The sequence below is a fragment of the Anolis sagrei genome, chromosome 5 (genome assembly GCF_037176765.1).
Source record: "Anolis sagrei isolate rAnoSag1 chromosome 5, rAnoSag1.mat, whole genome shotgun sequence".
NCBI lineage: Eukaryota > Metazoa > Chordata > Lepidosauria > Squamata > Dactyloidae > Anolis > Anolis sagrei.
The window spans coordinates 180,695,700-180,714,726 of NC_090025.1; the positions used below are offsets into that span (position 1 = coordinate 180,695,700).

Here is a 19,027-nt window from a genome sequence, read left to right on the forward strand (position 1 = left end):
GCTCTATCTGCACATCAACTGCATGGCAAAAGAGACTGACCAAAATGTGGGTAAGCCACATTCGTTTTGTCACTTCTTCTACAATTTGTGGCTCGAAAACCATGCAAACACCATCAAACCAATCACCACACCTTTATATTACATTATTATAAATTATTATTCTAGGAGCCCCCGGTGGCGCAGTGGGTTAAACCCCTGTGCTGGCAGGACTGAAGTCTGAATCCGGGGAGAGGTGGATGAGCTTCCTCTATCAGCTCCAGCTCCTCATGCGCGGACATGAGAGAAGCCTCCCACAAGGATGATAAAACATCAAATCATCCGGGTGTCCTCTGGGCAACATCCTTGCAGACGGCCAATTCTCTCACGCCAGAAGCGACTTGCAGTTTCTCAAGTCGCTCATGACATGACCTAAAAAAATTCTTCTTCTTCTTCTTATTATTATTATACATTATTATTATATTACATTATTATATTATATTAACATTAGTATCCATAAACGATAGTTATTTTAAGTGTAGTTGTTTAAAAACAATAAAATAAGAACCACAGTGTTATTATTTCAAGAACTTTAAATAATACAGTGTAATGGCCAAAATCAGATGTATTCTACAGCATGACACCTTTTTGATTAACAGAAGCTTTAATCCGCACCCTCCCCTCTCCCAATGCGTATTTTCTATTATAAAACAATTTCCCTCTCACAATAGTCAAATACATCCAATTTATATCAACAGCCATCTTACCTGGTTATTTACCGGCTTGTATTTCAATCCAGGCTTGTTCAAGATTTTCTCAATCTGTTCGTGGTTGAAATTGGAAACCCCAATGGCTTTCACTAATCCAGCATCCACCAGCTCCTCCATTCCCTAATACACACCAAAGGCCAAATATTATCATACAACACAGTCCTTCATGAAGGGAGATTATGTGAGATCAATTTAAAGGAAAGGCCACATGGTAGCACTATAACATCTCACCTTCGGATATTTTAAAATACTGTAAATTAAGGGAGGAATGACATACGAACCTAACATTTTTCGTAATGAGTTCGTTTAGGCACAAAGGTTTGGGAGTTAATCTGAAACCACATGCATGACTTCACTCATTTAATTTTGTTGTTTTCATTCTGCAGTGGTCGTCCAAAAGGTCTAAATGCCCAAAAACAAATCAGATATCTGATTTGGAAGTGAAACACAGTTAGCCCTAGATAGTACAGGGATGGGAGACCACCAAATGAACACCAGGCTATATTTCAGAGGAACAAACTGGCAAACCTACCTCTAAGTATTCCCGGCCAGGTGAAAACATACTTCTCCCACCATTCATTTAGGGAACGATGAGAAGCGGACTGCTGAGGATAGTGTGCGTGGGATTGAGCGGGGGGCTGTATAGTTTTCAACTGTAGTTTTAATTGTATTTTATTGCATTTAAATTATATTTTATTGTTTGAATGCTTCATAGCGTGTAAGATTTTTTTAAAAAACATGTTTTTATGTATTTGCCTTGTTTTTAATTTGTAGAAGTAAAGTAAGTAAATAGCCCAACACTCCCAGGAAAAAAAGAGTACTGGGAAAGGAAAGCAGAAGCAAAGGATGAGGGCACAATAGTTCAATTGCTGACAGGTGTAATAGTGATTATTTTCAAACTAGTATGTCACCAGTAAGTTCCCATGTGCTTCTATAAAGCAACTGCTGCAAGATAACAGGTTGGCATGGTAAAATATTTAATAAAAAAGTGGAGAGCACATCATACAAAGCATAAAATATTTAATAAAAATATTTACTGTATATACTCGAGTATAAGCCTAGGTTTTCAGATCCCTTTTTAGGCTGAAAAAGTTCCCCTCAGCTTATACTCGAGTCAAGGTTATTTATTATTTTACTTTGTTATTAGTATCATTTTATCACATGTATTATTTTAATATATATACACATAGATAATGGCAAAAATATCTTAAATTACTATTATTATTATTATTATTATTATTATTATTACATGTACATTATTTTACTCTATTATTATTTTATTACATTTATTATTTTACTCAATTATTATTATTATTTACTCATTATTATTATTATTACATTTATTATTTTACTTTATTGTTACTGCATTTATTATTTTACTCTGTTATTACTGTTATTTCATTTCCATTATTATTATTATTATTATTATTATTTCAACACAAAAACACAGTATGACACAGAAAATGAGGTCTATATGCTGGATTTCATCATCATCATCATTATTATTTTACTCTCTTTATTATTATTGTAGGATACATAAGCACATTTACACTGAAGGTTAGAATAATGATTTAATCAGAGCTGGACAGTCTTGTCTTAAATTACAGTTTTATGAAAATATTCAAAAATATTTAACATACTGATGCCTCAATTAATGTAATTTTATTGGTATCTATTTTTATTTTGAAATTTACCAGTAGCTGCTGCATTTCCCATCTTCGACTTATACTCAAGTCAATAAGTTTTCCCAGTTTTTTGTGGTAAAATTAGGTGCTTCGGCTTATATTAGGGTCGGCTTATACTCGAGTATATATGGTAATTAAAAAGTGGAGAACACATCATACAAAGCATAACGTCAGCAAAAACAAATCTGCAATATTTACACTAAATAAGCACAAGGTACATGAGACCAATGTGGAACTGTATTCAGAAGAAAGAGAAACTTCTAATTGCAAGACATACCTCCCAGGTATCTAGAAAATTTGTGTTACTGGGTATGGCCATGCCTTTTTCATCACTAGGAAACATATTATCTCCAGCCTGCCAAATACAGAAAGAGAATGTTAATGGATTTTCTTCTAAAGATATGGAGTTGATTTATAACAAGTAATGACTACAGACATATTCTTCCAAACAGGGATTCTGGTGGTTTTCCCAGGAGACTTATGCTGCAAAAAACATGACAGTTTACTTATTTCTGAAAACGTTTATATGCTGCTCTAGGTTCGAGGATCTAGCTCAATTTGTAAGATTGATTTGAACCACTGCAATCTATTTAAAAAAGAATTTAATGTCTAAAACATATAAAAACCATTTAACACTTAAAACAGCATTACAACATCTGTGCGGGGAGCCTCCACCACCCCCGCTGCCTTGACCCTCAACTTTTTCAGCAGCTCCACTGTCTCTCCCACTGCTTTCCTGACCATTTCATTGTTCCCCTTGAATTTTTGAATAATGTGGCAGGTAGTAACTGGGGTGGGGTGGAGTTGAGGGACCCTGCCATCAGCCTTTAAGGGAGAGAGGGGGAAGGAGTATTGGGAGAACTTGGCTGGACCTAGCTGGGCCTGAGGGAGGGAGGTCTAATTGACTGATTCCTCCTGAACTAGGGATCTAGACTTTATTTAAGAGGTTTTCATCTTTCATAGTGACTGTGCCATTTTCATTTAGTGGCCTCAAGAGTATGACGGGAAGTGGGTGGTCTAATATTGTGTATGTGAAGCTGCTACTAGACCGAAAGTCTGTGAAATATATGAAACAGATGAACTATAACTAAGGACTGGTGCAATGTGGTATTGGCGTATTGGATTTATTATGCTTAATATGTTACTGGTTTTAATTTCTAATGCATACTATTATATATTTATTTATTTATTTACTTACTTACTTACTTACTTACAGCATTTATATTCCATCCTTCTCACCCTGCAGTGCGGATTACAATGCACATATACACGGCAAACATTCAATGCCATTAGACATACAACATATATAGACACCGATACAAAGGCAATTTAACATTCCAGCTTTCCGGCTTCATGAGGGTACGCTCGATTGCGGCCACAGGGGGAGCTGCTGCTTCACTGTCCACTTGTGACACTGCGCGCTTGATGGAGTACTTTCTCATTCTTATGCACCCTGCTGGGAGTTTTTATGGTGTCGGAAATTAGTTAAATTAGCCTCACTGCATGAAGTGGTACCTAAATTTCCAACTTGACAGATGTAACTGTCTTTCGGGCTGCATAGGTCAACAGCAAGCTAGACTATTAATGGTTAGAAGCTCATTCAGACCTGGGCAGGCTTCAAACTCATGACCTCTCGGTCAGTAGTGATTTAATGCAGCTGGCTACTAACTAGCTGTGCCACAGCCTGGTCAAGCTGTCAAAACATAACAAAATGATTTTATGTTATGTTTTGACAGTTTGTATAATTGAGGCATCGAATATTTGCCCGAATATATGATGTATGCCACTCTGAGTTCCCTGCAGGGTGAGAAAAGTGGGATATAAATGAAGTAAATAAATGAATAATAAATGTAAAAGGAGTGAAAACTATCCAAAGTGCAACTTTGGAAATTACGTTAAGCCTTTTTATTGTAAGCCAATATCCTATGAACAACAGAATGTCACCAATGTTTGTTCTCTATCAAGTTTGCTCTGTAAGAGTGGGCATCATGTTTTTGCAATATGTTAAATGCTTAAGAGTCTCATTCTGAGAGAAAGGTGGAATGTAAAGAAATAATATGATAATGATACAACAACAACAATTATGCAAGATTTCCACTCCTGACCTATAAGTCGAAAGAGCCTCCAAACACTATTCTAGATGATGGGCTATGTGCCCACTGCTCTCTCAAAAGATTCACCCTGAAAAGAGAAAGCAACTCAAAATACCTTGAATCCTATAGGCCAGTGAACTAGGTAGAGGTCCAGGTAGTCCAATTTCAGGGCTGCAAGAGTTGATTTACAGGCACCTTTCACCATTGATTTCTCATGGAAGGTGCACCAAAGCTGCAAGGCGAGAGAGAGAGAGAGAGAGAGAGATTAACTCTTCAAATGACATAAATTCTCTCAACGTGGTACTGAATAAAAAGACCTATTTGACCCGTGGTTCTCAACCTGTGGCTACCCAGGTGTTTTGGTCTACAACTCCCTGAAATCCCAGCCTGTTTGCCAGTTGTTAGGATTTCTGGGAGTTTACTTACCGTAATAAAGTTTACTTACTTATTTAACAACAACATTAACAAAAGGCAAACTAATCACATCCAAAATTAAAATTCTACCAGAATTGCCTACTTCCTTTTTGAGCAATAAACTACAAGGAAATGTCTTAAAGTTGCCCCTTTTTTAGGCTCTGAAGATTAACTCCTTTAAGTGCAATTTCTGGCAGCAGGACCTTTCAGTAATTGCATGGATGCTGTAAAATGCTTTTTCCATGCTAGTCTATCAGGCCAACTCTTTCCAGAATTGCAGTTACTCACAATGAAAGTTTATCTCTGCTGAGCATTCTGGGCTTTAGAATCTGTATTGATATTTATTTTTTAAATGTCTGTTCTAAATTGCTTCATATTTAGAACAGACTTAACAAAATGAGCAGTTCGTCATGAAGTCCTGTTGACTTAAATCCGGAATTGAACCACTGTTTGCTTAGTGGAGTTTTATTCTGCTTTTATGCGACTCTTTGTACCTGCTGACGTCTTGGCTCTAATGTACTCTGTCATTGGATCTCTGGATACAATCAGATGGGTGCATAAATTATACAAAAGTATGCAGAATTACATGAGCATTATTAGTAGCCAGTTGCAAGGTCTAGAACAAGCAACAATAATTGAAAGGTCAGCATAAAATTTAAATATAAATACCTTGCTGACAACAAAAAGATCCTCTCGCTTTACAACCCCTGACTTGATTTTCTCTTGGATTCCACTGCCAACTTCGTCTTGATTTTGGTACACATGGGCACAGTCGAAATGGCGGTATCCCACATCAATGGCCTTCTTCACAGCTGCTGCCACTTGTCCTGGTAGAGACTGAAGAACATTGTGCTCAAGTAAGTTGCTTTGTTGATTTGTTCCACCCACCCCATATCTTTCATCCACAATCCTTTTAAAATAATCTTAATGATATGAGTACGAATGTTGAACAAGTTCTTCTAACAAGTATTTAGTCAGCTGCTGATATGGTGTGTGGTGTTTGCCCTGGATCTCATGATAAATGGAGACAAACTATTCAGCTTAGCATTCCAAATGACAACCTGCACCCACAAACTGAGCAGAAGGAAGCATTAAGGAGACCTACTTTTCACCTTGCAATTAAAAAAGATGTTGAGTTTTCATTCAGTGTAAACTCTAACAAAATCCATTGTATACAAATCCAAGTATAGTTTGCAGCCAGTACTAATCATGGTTTATGAAGGCATAATATTGATTGAACCTCTGAGATTCTTTGTTTTCCATTCAATGTAAACAAAATTTATGCACAAAATGATATCCATATAAATAAAAATGTAATGTTCGTTTGTGGGATTGACATAACTCAAAAATCACTGGGCGAATTGACACCCAATTTGGATACAAGACACCTACTACACCAACGAATGACCATCACTCAAAAAACACTGAAAAACACAACGGAAGAGACTTAAAAAGCCAAAAAAAAATACATTACAACACATGCGCAAAACCACATATATACACAGAATCCAAAATTGTCCATATAGGTGGCTGAGATTCTTTGTTTTCGGTTCAATGTAAACAAAATTTATGCACAAAATGACATCTATATAAATAAAATTGTAATGTTCGTTTGTCGGATTGACATAACTCAAAAACCACTGACATCAAATTTGGACACAAGACACCTATCAGGCCAACGAATGACCATCACTCATAAAAACAGCAAAAAACACAATGGAAGAGACTTAAAAAGCCAAAAAATTAAAAAAATACATTACAACACATGCGCAAAACCACATATATACACATATGCACAAATATAACACACACATATATACACACAAAACACATATACACAGACTGGGCCACAGCAATGCATGGCAGGGAAAAGCTAGTCTATATAAATAAAAATGTAATGTTTGTTTGAGGGATTAACATAACTCAAAAACCACTGGGCGAATTGATACCAGATTTGGACACAAGACACCTGTCAGGCCAACGAGTGATCATCACTCATAAAAACACAGGAAAAAAATAACAGAAGGGACTTAGAAATCCAAAAAAGCAAAAAGACGCTACAGTGCGTGTGCAAAAACAACTCCCCCTGGCAAGCAATGCACACAATAGCATATCCACACTCTCTTCGAGACTACAGTTCCCAGCATCCACTAGACCAGGCCTTTTAGGAGAGGAGGATGATCCAAATGCACTGCTTCCAAGCTGCAAGTTTTCTTCTCCTTGGATTTCTTTGAGAGCATCCCAATCCCTGCATATTTCCAATTTCCTATTCCTGGACTGCAACTCCCAGCAATCCTCCAGACAGAGATAGATAGGTATGTAGATAGATGGATCAGGAGGACTGCTGGGAGTTGCAGTCCTCCTGATCCATCTAGGGAGAAAGAGGAAGGGAAAGAAAAGGGGGAAGGAAGGGAAGAGAAGGAAGAAAGGAGATAATGAAAGAAAAAAGGGAAGAGAGAAAGAACGAAGGAGAGAAAGGGAGAGAAGGTTGGCCACAGCAACGTGTGGCAGGTACAGCTAGTGGTTTATAAAATTACTTTCAGGCAATAGTATCAGTTATTTGTGAAACAGAAGTGAATTACATGTTTAGATTTGGGTCCCATCTCCGGAATATTTCATTATGTAGCTACTGTATGTACTTGAGTTTAAGCCGACCTGAATATAAGCCAAGGCACCAATGGCCCTTCCACACAGCCCTATATTCCAAAATATCAAGCAAAAAATCCCACATTATCTAAGTGTGGACTCAGATAACCCAGTTCAAAGCAGATATTATGGGATTTTCTGCCTTGATATTCTGGGATATAGGGCTGTGTGAAAGGGCCCCTAATTTTACCACAAAAAACTGGGAAAACGTATTGACTCGAGTATAAGCCAAGGATGGGAAATGCAGCAGCTACTGGTAAATTTCAAAATAAAAATTGATACCAATACAATTACATTAATTGAGGCATCCATAGGTTAAATGTTTTTGAATATTTACATAAAACTCGTAAGATAAGACTGCGCGAAAAAGGAGGAGAGGAAGGAGAGCTGGGTTGCAGTGTAGAGAGCCCCACGCCTTCTGATTAGGACCCTCGCCTGAGTATAAGTCAAGAGGGGGGGGGGAGCTTTTCAGCCTAAAAAAAGGGCTGAAAAATTAGGCTTATACTTGAGGATATAGAGTATATGCAAATACAGGTATTCCTAAATCTGGAAAAAAAATCCAGAATCCCAAACAATTTTTGTCCCAAGCATTTAGGATAAGGGATACTCAATCTGTATTTAATTATAGATAAAGAAAACAAGCAGTGCTTCAGCAGTATGTCTACAAAGAGCAATTACACGGGCTCCTTGAATAAGTTAAATAATAAATAGACTGTCCCGGGCAATCAATTATTTTGCATCTAATGCATGTTGAGTAAGTAATTCTCATTTATCCACAGTGATCATAAGTACTATGGGGTGTAAGTTGGAATAGTTAAAACAAAATATAGAGAGGAAGATGTGGCTGGTGCTATTGTTTCCAGCTTGCAGTGCCCAGATGAAAGGAAATTGGAACAGGAACTTTTTGGCAAATAAAATTGAGTATATTCAGTCTGACTCAGTTAGCTTGTATTTATTAAGGAAAAACAATACTCTGGTGGTGCAGCGGGTTAAATCGCTGAGCTGCTGAACTTGCTGACAGAAAGGTTGGCAGTTTGAATCCAGGGAGCGGGATGAGTTCCCACTGTTAGCCCCAGCTTCTGGCAACCTAGCAGTATGATAACATGTAAATGTGAGTAGATCAGAAGGTACTGCTCCGGCGGGAAGGTAATAGCACGCTGTGCAGTCATGTGGCCACATGACTTAGGAGATATCTATGGAAAACGCTGGCTCTTTGGCTTAGAAATGGAGATGAGCACCACCCGCCAGAGTCAGGCTCGACTAGACTTAATGTCAGGGGAAACCTTTACCTTTATACTTTGTAAGTAAGTCTTTTGCAATTGAGCATCCTTATATGGGCTTCTCCTGTAAAAATGAGCAGCTTCAGACATTAAAAAAAAAAATAGTTGGATTTGCATTTTGTCCGATATAAGACAAACCATGAACAAATCAAGGTTTGTTCATGGTTTAGAGATCCTGGTGGGTTTGCTTAGTTGGTTATACAAAACACTGGCATTTTCCCCTTTCTCCACTCCAGGGCTGACAAAAAATATGCAGAGGAAAAGACAAAACTTGACAAAATGTCACGAGTTTATAAAAACTATTAGGTTAGGGCAATCTTTCAAGCCCTCAGGACATTTGACTAAACAATAAAACGAGAACTGACAAATAATTTGCAGGCCAATTTGATTAAGGATGCAGAGTCACTGTCAACCCTCCGGTGTTAAAAGCTGCAATGTTTACCAGATAAACGAATTAGAGAGAAATCTTGCAAGGAACAGATGAGCCCTACGGCAAGAGAACCTGCTTATCAGATTGCCATTTGCGCAGGATGCGTTGAAGACATTTTGCCCTGAGTTGGAGCAGAAAATGCCATACTACGCCCACGGAAGCCAAGGTACATAGTACTCAAAGTAGTTCAAATGATTTTGATACATGATGCAGCAAATCATTACTGCTAACAGTAAAAATAGAGTAATCAATCAATCAAGGATGATTCCTGAAATCTGCTGCTCGCTGCAGCTGCCTAGTTTTGGGCTGACTTTCTAATTACATTTTCTAGAGCTAAATATGAAAACATAGGGCAGTTTCTGCTATGGACCGCACTTGGAAAAGATTTGGAGAAAAAGAACAGATCCAATGTCATTAGGGAGGAGAAAGGAAGTGAGGAAGGTGATTGTTTACACCAGTGGTTTTTCAAGGTTTCCTGCGCTTCTGGGGAACTATCAGGCGTTTCCTAAAAAGACTGGTAATAGCTGATAAAGTTTTCCCTTGGAAGATATCTTATGCAATAATGCTGATCTTGCCTTGAGGCTGGAGGCTGTCGGAGAGGCGCCTCGCGCGTCCAGTTCACATGAGGTCACAATACTGCCCTATAAGCTCTCTTGGGACGGTAATCTCTCCCCTTTATGCTTAACTATTCTTTGTGTTGGTTCTTTGACTAACAGCAAATTCATTTCTCTGACAAAAGGTTTGCAGTAGGAGATATATATATATATAGAGAGAGAGAGACAGAGACAGATGGATGAATAGCTAAAACAGATTAATGAAAAAACGACAGGTTTAATGTCCAGAGAATTGTGACTGGTTGTTATGTATGGTGGATGGGTCGAGGGGAAACTAGATGGATAGGGATTTAGGTACTAGTAATAATAATAATAATCCTTTATTTATGCCCCGCTAACATCTCCCGAAGGACTCGGTGCGGCTTACAAGTGGCCGATGCCAAATATATCAGCAAAACAACAACATAACAAATACAACAATAAATAAACTCATAAAATAAAGCAATAAACATTAAACAATAACACCACGACGCAATTAAAAACTATGGCCGGGCCAAATGTAATGATTAAAATTTTTAAAAATCTTGGACATGACCAGGTGAAATGGATGAGTTTGGCGATAGGTGCAGTGTGCAGACAATCTTAAATCTCTGGTAAAGTGCATTGGGACATGATGCTTGGAGTTTCCTATTCTAGGAAGGCACAGTGGAACAACCACGTCTTCAAGCTCTTCCTAAAGACTGCCAACATTGGGGCTTTGATGTCCTTGGGGAGAGAGTTCCAGAGTTGAGGGGCCACCACCGAGAAGGCCCTGTCCCTTGTCCCCACCAATCGCGCCTGCGACACAGGTGGGATCGTGAGCAGGGCCTCTCCAGATGATCGAAGAGTTCATGTGGGTTCGTATGCAGAGATGCGGTTACGCAGGTAGGCGAGTCCCAAACCATTTAGGGCTTTGTAGGTAAGCACCTGCATCTTGAATTGGGATCGGAAAATGAACGGCAGCCAATGGAGCTCCTTAAACAGGAGGGTTGAAAACAAACGGCGCTCCATGCAGTCATGCCAGCCACATGACCTTGGAGGTGTCTATGGACAACGCCGGCTCTTCGGCTTAGAAATGGAGATGAGCACCACACCCCAGAGTCAGACATGACTGGACTTAATGTCAGGGGACAACCTTTACCTTTACCTTTAATAACAACAAAAAGTTAAAACATGCTGTTATTTTGCCCTACTTTTTGGCCACTGGCACAAGCTTTCCTCCCCCCCTGCCAACAAACAAGCAAACACCATTGTCTTTAACAAAGTATTGTTATAATAATAATAATAATAATAATAACTTTATTTATATCCTGCTACCATCTCCCCAAGGGACTCGGTGCGGATTACATGAGGCCGAGCCCACAATACATCAGTAAAACAATAACAACAGTAACTCATAATAAAAATAAGCAGTAAACATTAACAATAACACGACGACATTTAAAAACCTATGGCTGGGCCAAATGTAATAATTAAAATTTTAAAAAATAATGCTGAGCATGACCAGGTGTTATGCTCCTTGGGTGCATTTTGAAAAAAGCATGCACGTGGTAATGAGAACGTTCAGAATGTTTTTGTTTTTATATACAAGGACTATCTGAATCTGTTTAACTCCATGGTGCAATGGGTTAAACCTTTGTGCCAACAGGACTGAAGACTGACAGGTCGGAGGTTTGACTCTGGGGAGAATGCAGATGAGCTCCCTCTGTCAGCTCCAGCTCCCCATGTGGGGACTTGAGAGAAGCCTTCCACAAGGATGGTAGAACATCAAAACATCTGGGTGTCCTCTGGGCAACGTCCTTACAGATGGCCAATTCTCTCACACCATAAGCAACTTGCAGTTTCTCAAGTTGCTCCTGACACCAAAAAAATGTCAGGTCTGGATAAAATGTCTCTCGAGACAAAATGAAATCCTTTTCTTTTTGACTATGCTGCTTTGGTGTGTGGTCATGTTGTCCGGATGCCCGACCACCGTCTCCCAAAGCAGTTGCTCTATTCTGAACTCAAGAACAGAAAACGAAATGTTGGAGGAAAGGAAAAGAGATTTAAAGTTGGGCTCAAAGGCAACCTTAAAAACTCTGGCATAGACACAGAGAACTGGGAAGCCCTGGCCCTTGAGCACTCCAGTTGGAGGTCAGCTGTGACCAGCAGTGCTGTAGAATTCGAAGAGGCACGAATGGAGGGCGAAAGAGAGAAACGTGCCAAGAGGAAGGTGCGTGAGGGCATTGGTTACCACCTTCCACCTGGTAACCGATGCCCTCACTGCAAGAGAAGATGCAGGGCAAGAATAGGGCTCCACAGTCACATTACGGACTCACCGCCAGGACACTCCATTTGGAGGACCATCATCCTCGGACTACGAGGGATCACCTAAGTAAGGAATCTCCTTCTTTGGGCAGAGGTTGGATGGTCATCTGTTAGGAATGCTTTGATTTATGTTCCTGCATGGCATAGTGGGGTTGAGCTGGATGAAGTTGTTAGTTCCCCTTATTCAGCTAAACAATTCATTTCCTCATTTCCTTTCAGCCCCAGTACGGTTTGACTATCTAGAAACTGGCTGTGTATACTTAATCTGGAATAAGATAAAAAGGACCTAAAGAATACAATATACACTTTGCAAACTCTCCCCACTGACTTTACTGAAAATGCCGCCTGCTGTTCTGCCGTTGGCTTCTTGAGCTTGTGGTTTAATGCAACCTCAATCTTTCAAACTGAAAATATTTATAAGGAGGGCTTACATGCAAGTTTGTGCTCTGTGTTTCTTCCCTTTGCCGTTTTGGTCCGTAAGGCATGCCTCCACTGCAATTATTCATATCCATTTATCCCGCCCCACTGTCATAAACCAGCCAGTCTTCTTTGACTAAACACGCCTGAGCTATTTGGGAAGTTCTCACACCACAAAATATTCCTCCATTTTGCATTTCTGCAAACCTCACTGTTCACTATTGACACTTTCAATATGTTTATGCTTTTTTGGTTTACCATTCTGGCTATATATGCAGCCAAATGCTCCTCCACACACTGGAAATAATATGTGGCAACAAGATTTGCAAACTCTCAACATTTGTTTATAAAAGCAGTTTAACAAAAACATTTATTAAAGCAGCCCTAAAAATACATCTAATGCATTTAACAAATGACTTTCATTTATCCCTAAGCCACGTTTGCATTTCCAGCTCATCTTTCTCCTGCTCATTCCTAAAAGCAACGAACAGCGCTGACGGAAAAATATGTGAATGCTTCCTTTGTTTTGTTTTGCTTTTTGCAACTGTCTGATTTCAGCACTGGATATAAATACAGGGCACTGAAAAGAATGCCAACAGGCATTATCTAACAATTGCACACGTTTCAGAGGGTAAGGAATTTTCCTGCTCGGTCCCACAACTTTTCATTAGCAAGGTTTACAAAATATGAAAACACGATAAAGAAATAGTGCTTTGAGTGTTCAATTATGACCAGAGACCAGGGATGCATCTACATGTGTTGGAGGCTCCTTCTTTGGAAGCTTTTAAACAGAGGCTGGATGGCTATCTGTCAGGGGTGATTTAAATGCAATATTCCTGCTTCTTGGCTGGGGGTTGGACTGGATGGCCCATGAGGTCTCTTCCAACTCTTTGATTCTATGATTCTACATTGTAGAATATAATAATAATAATAATAATAATAATAATAAGAAGAAGAAGAAGAAGAAGAAGAAGAAGACATCATATGAGGATTTAAAGATTGAACTGCAAAGGCTCTGGCCCAAACCAGTAAAAGTGTATGTGGTCCCAGTGGTGATCGGCACACTGGGTGCAGTGCCTCAAGACCTTGGCATGCACTTAAACACAATCGGCGCTGACAAGATTACCATCTTTCAGCTGCAAAAGGCCACCTTACTGCGATCTGCACGCATTATTCGCCGATACATCACACAGTCCTAGACACTTTGGGAAGTGTCCGACGTGTGATCCAATACAACAGCCAGCAGAGTGTCTGCTGTGGACTAATCTTGTTGTGTTTCAAATAATAATAATAATAACAACAACTTTATTTTTGTACCCTGCCTCCATGTTGCAAAACTACAACTCTCACGATTCCAAAGTATTGAGTCATGATTCCATAGCGTTGAGTCATCTGTGCTGTCAAATGGCATTAATTCTATGTTGTAGATACACTCCTGGGATCGAACCCCTGCTTGGGTATGGAAACCTATTGGGTAGCCAGGAGCAAGTCGTACTCTCTCAGCCTCAGAGGAAAGCAAAGGCACACCCCTTCTGAATAAGTCATGGAAAGATAACCTTGTGTTAAGTTTGCCGCAAGTGGAATACGTCTTGACGGCACACATAAACAACCAATCTATCTGTTTGTGTATGTGTGTGTATATAAATGTGTGCGTATATCAGGCATGGGCAAACTTTGGCCCTCCAGGTGTATCAGCTTGCACAAAATGCCCCCCCCCCAAACATCAGACAATATGTTTAACATGTTAATGACCTTTTAGTATCTGAAAAATATAATAGAAGCCAGACCTTGAAACTGCTTGGCCATTCAATGCTAATCAAGGTGGCCAACTGAAATATTCAGACCTATGTAATGTATGTATATATATATAGACACACAAGAGTTCTTTCTTCCACAGATATATATATATAAAGCCCATTTTCCTAGTTTCCAACAGACCTCACAACCTCTAAGGATGCCTGCCATAGATGCAGATGAAACGTCAGGAGAGAATGCTTCTGGAACATGGCCATACAGCCTGGAAAACTCACAACAACAACCCAGTGATTCTAGCCATGAAAGCCTTCAACAATACACATGCAAATTGGCATATCATATGCAAATAATATGCAAATTTGCATGTTATATGCAAACTAAAATTTTACGTGATATTATTATTTTAAAAATAGTTTGAACTGTGCTTCCTTCTCACTTACGTATTTTTTAATTAACTAAATAATATTGAATTATGATCCCGGTGTGCAGTGGGTTAAATCGCTGAGCTGCTGAACTTGCTGACCATAAAGTCACAGGTTCGAATTTGGGGAGCGGGGTGAGCTTCTACTGTCAGCCCCAGCTTCTGCCAAACTAGCAGTTGAAAAACATGCAAATGTGAGTAGATCAATAGGTACCAGGAAGGTAATGGTGTTCCATGCAATCATGCAGGCCACGTGACCTTGGAGGTGTCTATGGACAACGCTGGCTCTTTGGCTTATAAATGGAGATGAGCACCACACTCCAGAGTCGGACACGACTGGACTTAGTGTCAGGGGAAAACCTTTACCTTTACCTATTATATAATATTTATTTATTTATTTACTTTTCTTATATACTGCTGTTCTCAGCCCGAAGGCGACTCACAGCGGTTCACAACCAATAAAACAGCAATAATTAAATAATAGCCTTGTAGTTGTGGGTGGGCTCCTTTGTGTCCTGGCAATCTATATAGTCAGACCCACCACTGCACAGACACATATTTATGTAATGTATGTATATATAGACACACACGTTGCACAGCTAGTTCTAAATACAACACTGCAGAAAAGCAACTTGGAAAGAAAAGAAAATTAATAAACCAAACAAGGATCACAGATCAGCTTCTGGTTTCAAGGAGATGGAAAACCTATGGAACAAAAAGGGAGGAAATTGAGAAAGCAAAAAAGGAGAGGTGGACTGAAAAGAAGACAAATGCGGGAAAGAGGAGGAAGAACTGGCAGATGGGGATGCAAGATGCCACTGCTTACCTTCCAGGTGCCCAGTCCCACAATGGGCACCTTGGTTTTGGTGCTCAGCTCCACGAACTTGGACATGGCTCCTCTCTGGGGAAGCAAAAGGCTTGCAAAGGCAAGGAAGGAGGCTCAAAGGCGACAGCAAGCCTATTAAATCAGCACTCACTCCGCCCCTAAAGGCAAGGGAGGGGCGGTGGGGCTGGAGGAAGGCTTCTCCTGGGCGGGGGATGTGATGTGTTTGCAAGCAAAGAGAGGGAACAAGATGCAGGAGCTGTGCGTTTTCTGTCATTGCTCTTTCAATAATAATGATGATAATAATAATAATGATGATGATGCACAGGCGGTGCATCTGCTGCAGAAGGAATGCAGCTTGACAGCACTTTTCACTGCCAGGGTTCTCAAAGCTATGCAATCCTGGGAGTTGTAGTTTTGTGAGGCACCAGCACTCTTTGGCAAAGAAAAGGCGAAAGACTCTGTAAAGCTGTACCCTGCCATTTATTTATTTATTTCTCGTGTCAGGGCAGCCAGTCAATTATATTACATTTCTAACAGAACAAAACAAACAAACAAACAGACATAATTCAAAATTTGTAAGTTTGGTAGTTGATTAAATGTCCTTTGACCAGTATCTGGCCACTTGGAGTGCCTCTGGTGTTGCCGCAAGAAGGTCCTCCATTGTGCATGTGGCAGGGCTCAGGTTGCATTGCAGCAGGTGGTCAGTGGTTTGCTCTTCTCCAGACTCGCATGTCGAGGATTCTGAAGGTTGGCTCTGCATCTCGTGGTGCCAGAGCACAGTCTGTTCAGCGCCTTCCAAGTCGCCCAGTTTTCTGTGTGCCCAGGAGGGAGTCTCTCATTTGGTATCACCCACGGATTGAGGTTTTGGGTTTGAGCCTGCCACTTTTGGACTCTCACTTGCTGAGGTGTTCCAGCGAGTGTCTCTGTAGATCTTAGAAAACTATGTCTAAATTTAAGTCGTTGACGTGCTGGCTGATACCCAAACAGGGGATGAGCTGGAGATGTCTCTGCCTTGGTCCTTTCACTATTGGCTGCTACTTCCCGGCGGATATCAGGTGGTGCGATACCAGCTAAGCAGTGTAATTTCTCCAGTGGTGTAGGGTGCAGACACCCCATGATAATGCGGCATGTCTCATTAAGAGCCACATCCACTGTTTTAGCGTGGTGAGATGTGTTCCACACTGGGCGTGCGTACTCAGCAGCAGAGTAGCACAGCGCAAGGGCAGATGTCTTCACTGTATCTGGTTGTGATCCCCAGGTTGTGCCAGTCAGCTTTCGTATTATATTGTTTCTAGCACACACTTTTTGCTTGATGTTCAGGCAGTGCTTCTTGTAGGTAAGAGCATGGTCCAGAGTGATTCCCAGGTATTTGGGTGCGCTGCAATGCTCCAGTGGGATTCCTTCCCAGGTGATCTTCAGAGCCCTGCCATGACTCCATAGCTTTGAGTCTTGGTAGTTAAAATGAGTTATATCTACAGTGTATATGTTTTTCTTTTAATAATTATAAATTTTATTTGATACCTCCCAACAATTAACAAACGTTTGCCATACATACATTATTCCAAAAGGAAGATAACAATAACTGGACAGAAATCTTAAAAAATATGACAGCCGCAATACAAGCCACAATAGCCCGAGGATGGAGAGACAATACAAAATGGGATTTAGAAACTTGGCAAAATCATATAGTTAATAATTTCATCCATCAAAGGAAAAACAAGTATATAAATAGTCAAAAAGAACAAGACTGGTTAAGGAAATAGTCTATGCTAATTGACAGAATAGACGGAGACGACATATAGCGTTTTGGACCAGGCTTTTCGGTTGAACTGATGCAAATACATCATTTAGAACTGCTGTTTCAGGGGGGTGGGGGGAATGGGGGGAGGGCAGGGGTGATGGGTGATACATAACTAAGGAATGTATAAAAATGTCATTTAAGAAATAATTACTTTTAGAAAAATCTACAGTGTATATGTACCCTTAGGTTTGCAAAGGGTGGCATGGAGGAGGGATGGTGAAATGAGGAATGCTGGGTGCGTCTGCGCTGTGGAATGAACACAGTTTGACAGCCATAGGTAAAATAAATGGTTTTCCCCTGACATTAAGTCTAGTTTTGTCTGACTCTTGGGGTTGGTGCCCATCTCCATTTCGAAACCAAAGAGCCGACGTTGTCCATAGACACCTCCAAGGTCATGTGGTCAGCATGACTGCATGGAGCGTTGTTACCTCCCTGCCAGGGCGGTACCTATTGATCTACTCACATTTGCATGTTTTTGAACTGCTAGGTTGGCAGAAGCTGGGGCTAACAGTGGGAGCTCATCCTGCTAGCCCTGTGCTATGGAATCATGGGAGTTGTAGTTGGAGGAGGCACTTTGACAGCCATAGCCCTGTACTATGGAATCATGGGAGTTGTAGTTTTTGGAGGCCCTTTGACAGCCATAGTAGCCCAGTGCTACGGAATCATGGGAGTTGTAGTTTGAGGAGGCTCCCGCACTTGGCAAAGAAGGCTAAAGACCTTGTAAAATTACAACTCCTGTAATTTCAGAGCATTGAGCCACAGCAGGAAAAATATTCGAACCTGGTGTGATTTTGCTTGCATTGCTCTTCTAAAGAGCATGCGTCTGGTGGCAGCCTTAGGGCGCATCTTCTACACTGTAGAACAAATACAGTTTGACAGCACTTTAATTACCATGGCACAGTGCCATGGAGTTATGAGGCTTGTGGTTTGGTAGACACCAGCTCTCTTCAAAGGGGAAAACACAATGGGCCTTTCCTATCCACGGACTTTTGTGGCCATCGATTCAAGCATCCACGGCTTGGAAACATTATTTTTTAAAATCCAAAAATGAAACCTTGGTTTTACCACTATATATAGATGCGCTAGGGCCCCCTGGTGGCGCAGCGGGTTAAATTGCTGAGCTGCTGAAGTGGTTGACCGAAAGATTGGCAATTCGAATTTGGGGAGCGGTGTGAGCTCCCGCTGTCAGCCCCAGCTTCTGCCAACCTTGCAGTTCGAAAACGTGCAAATAAGGCAATATTTATTTGTTTGTTTACAGTATTTATATTCCGCCCTGCTCACCCCAAAGGGGACTCAGGGTGGATCACAGAACAGATATATGGCAAACATCCAATGTGAATTATACAATGACAAGACAGACAACTGATAGACATATGTATAGGCTTTCCCATCTTTCGGCATCATTGGAGGCTGTGCTTGGTTCTGGCCACAGGGGGTGCTGTCGCTCCATCTCCCTGCCGGAGAGCTTTCTTTGTTCGTAAACTTCCTCCTTTTTCTGATCGAAATGCAGTGCCTAAATACCTCCCTGTTTTAATGTGGTTCCTATTTATTTCCTCACATTTGTTTTTGAACTGCTAGGTAATGCATTGAACCTATAGTTAATGGTAGAACCA

At 40.5% G+C, this 19,027-nt stretch overlaps 1 protein-coding gene across 1 annotated transcript in view; it reads right to left on the minus strand.

Moving 5' to 3' along the window:
• LOC132775755 (aldo-keto reductase family 1 member B1-like) overlaps positions 1-15,778 on the minus strand; it is a 32,487-nt gene extending 16,709 nt beyond the window's left edge. The window contains exons 1-5 of the mRNA XM_060776664.2: positions 15,614-15,778; positions 5,608-5,775; positions 4,640-4,756; positions 2,709-2,786; positions 744-866 (exon numbers count right to left, since the gene is read on the minus strand). Coding sequence (XP_060632647.2) covers positions 744-866; positions 2,709-2,786; positions 4,640-4,756; positions 5,608-5,775; positions 15,614-15,679 — 552 coding nt within the window. The 5' untranslated portion in view covers positions 15,680-15,778. The remainder of the gene's footprint in view (positions 1-743; positions 867-2,708; positions 2,787-4,639; positions 4,757-5,607; positions 5,776-15,613) is intronic.
• Positions 15,779-19,027: the final 3,249 nt, after the last annotated feature.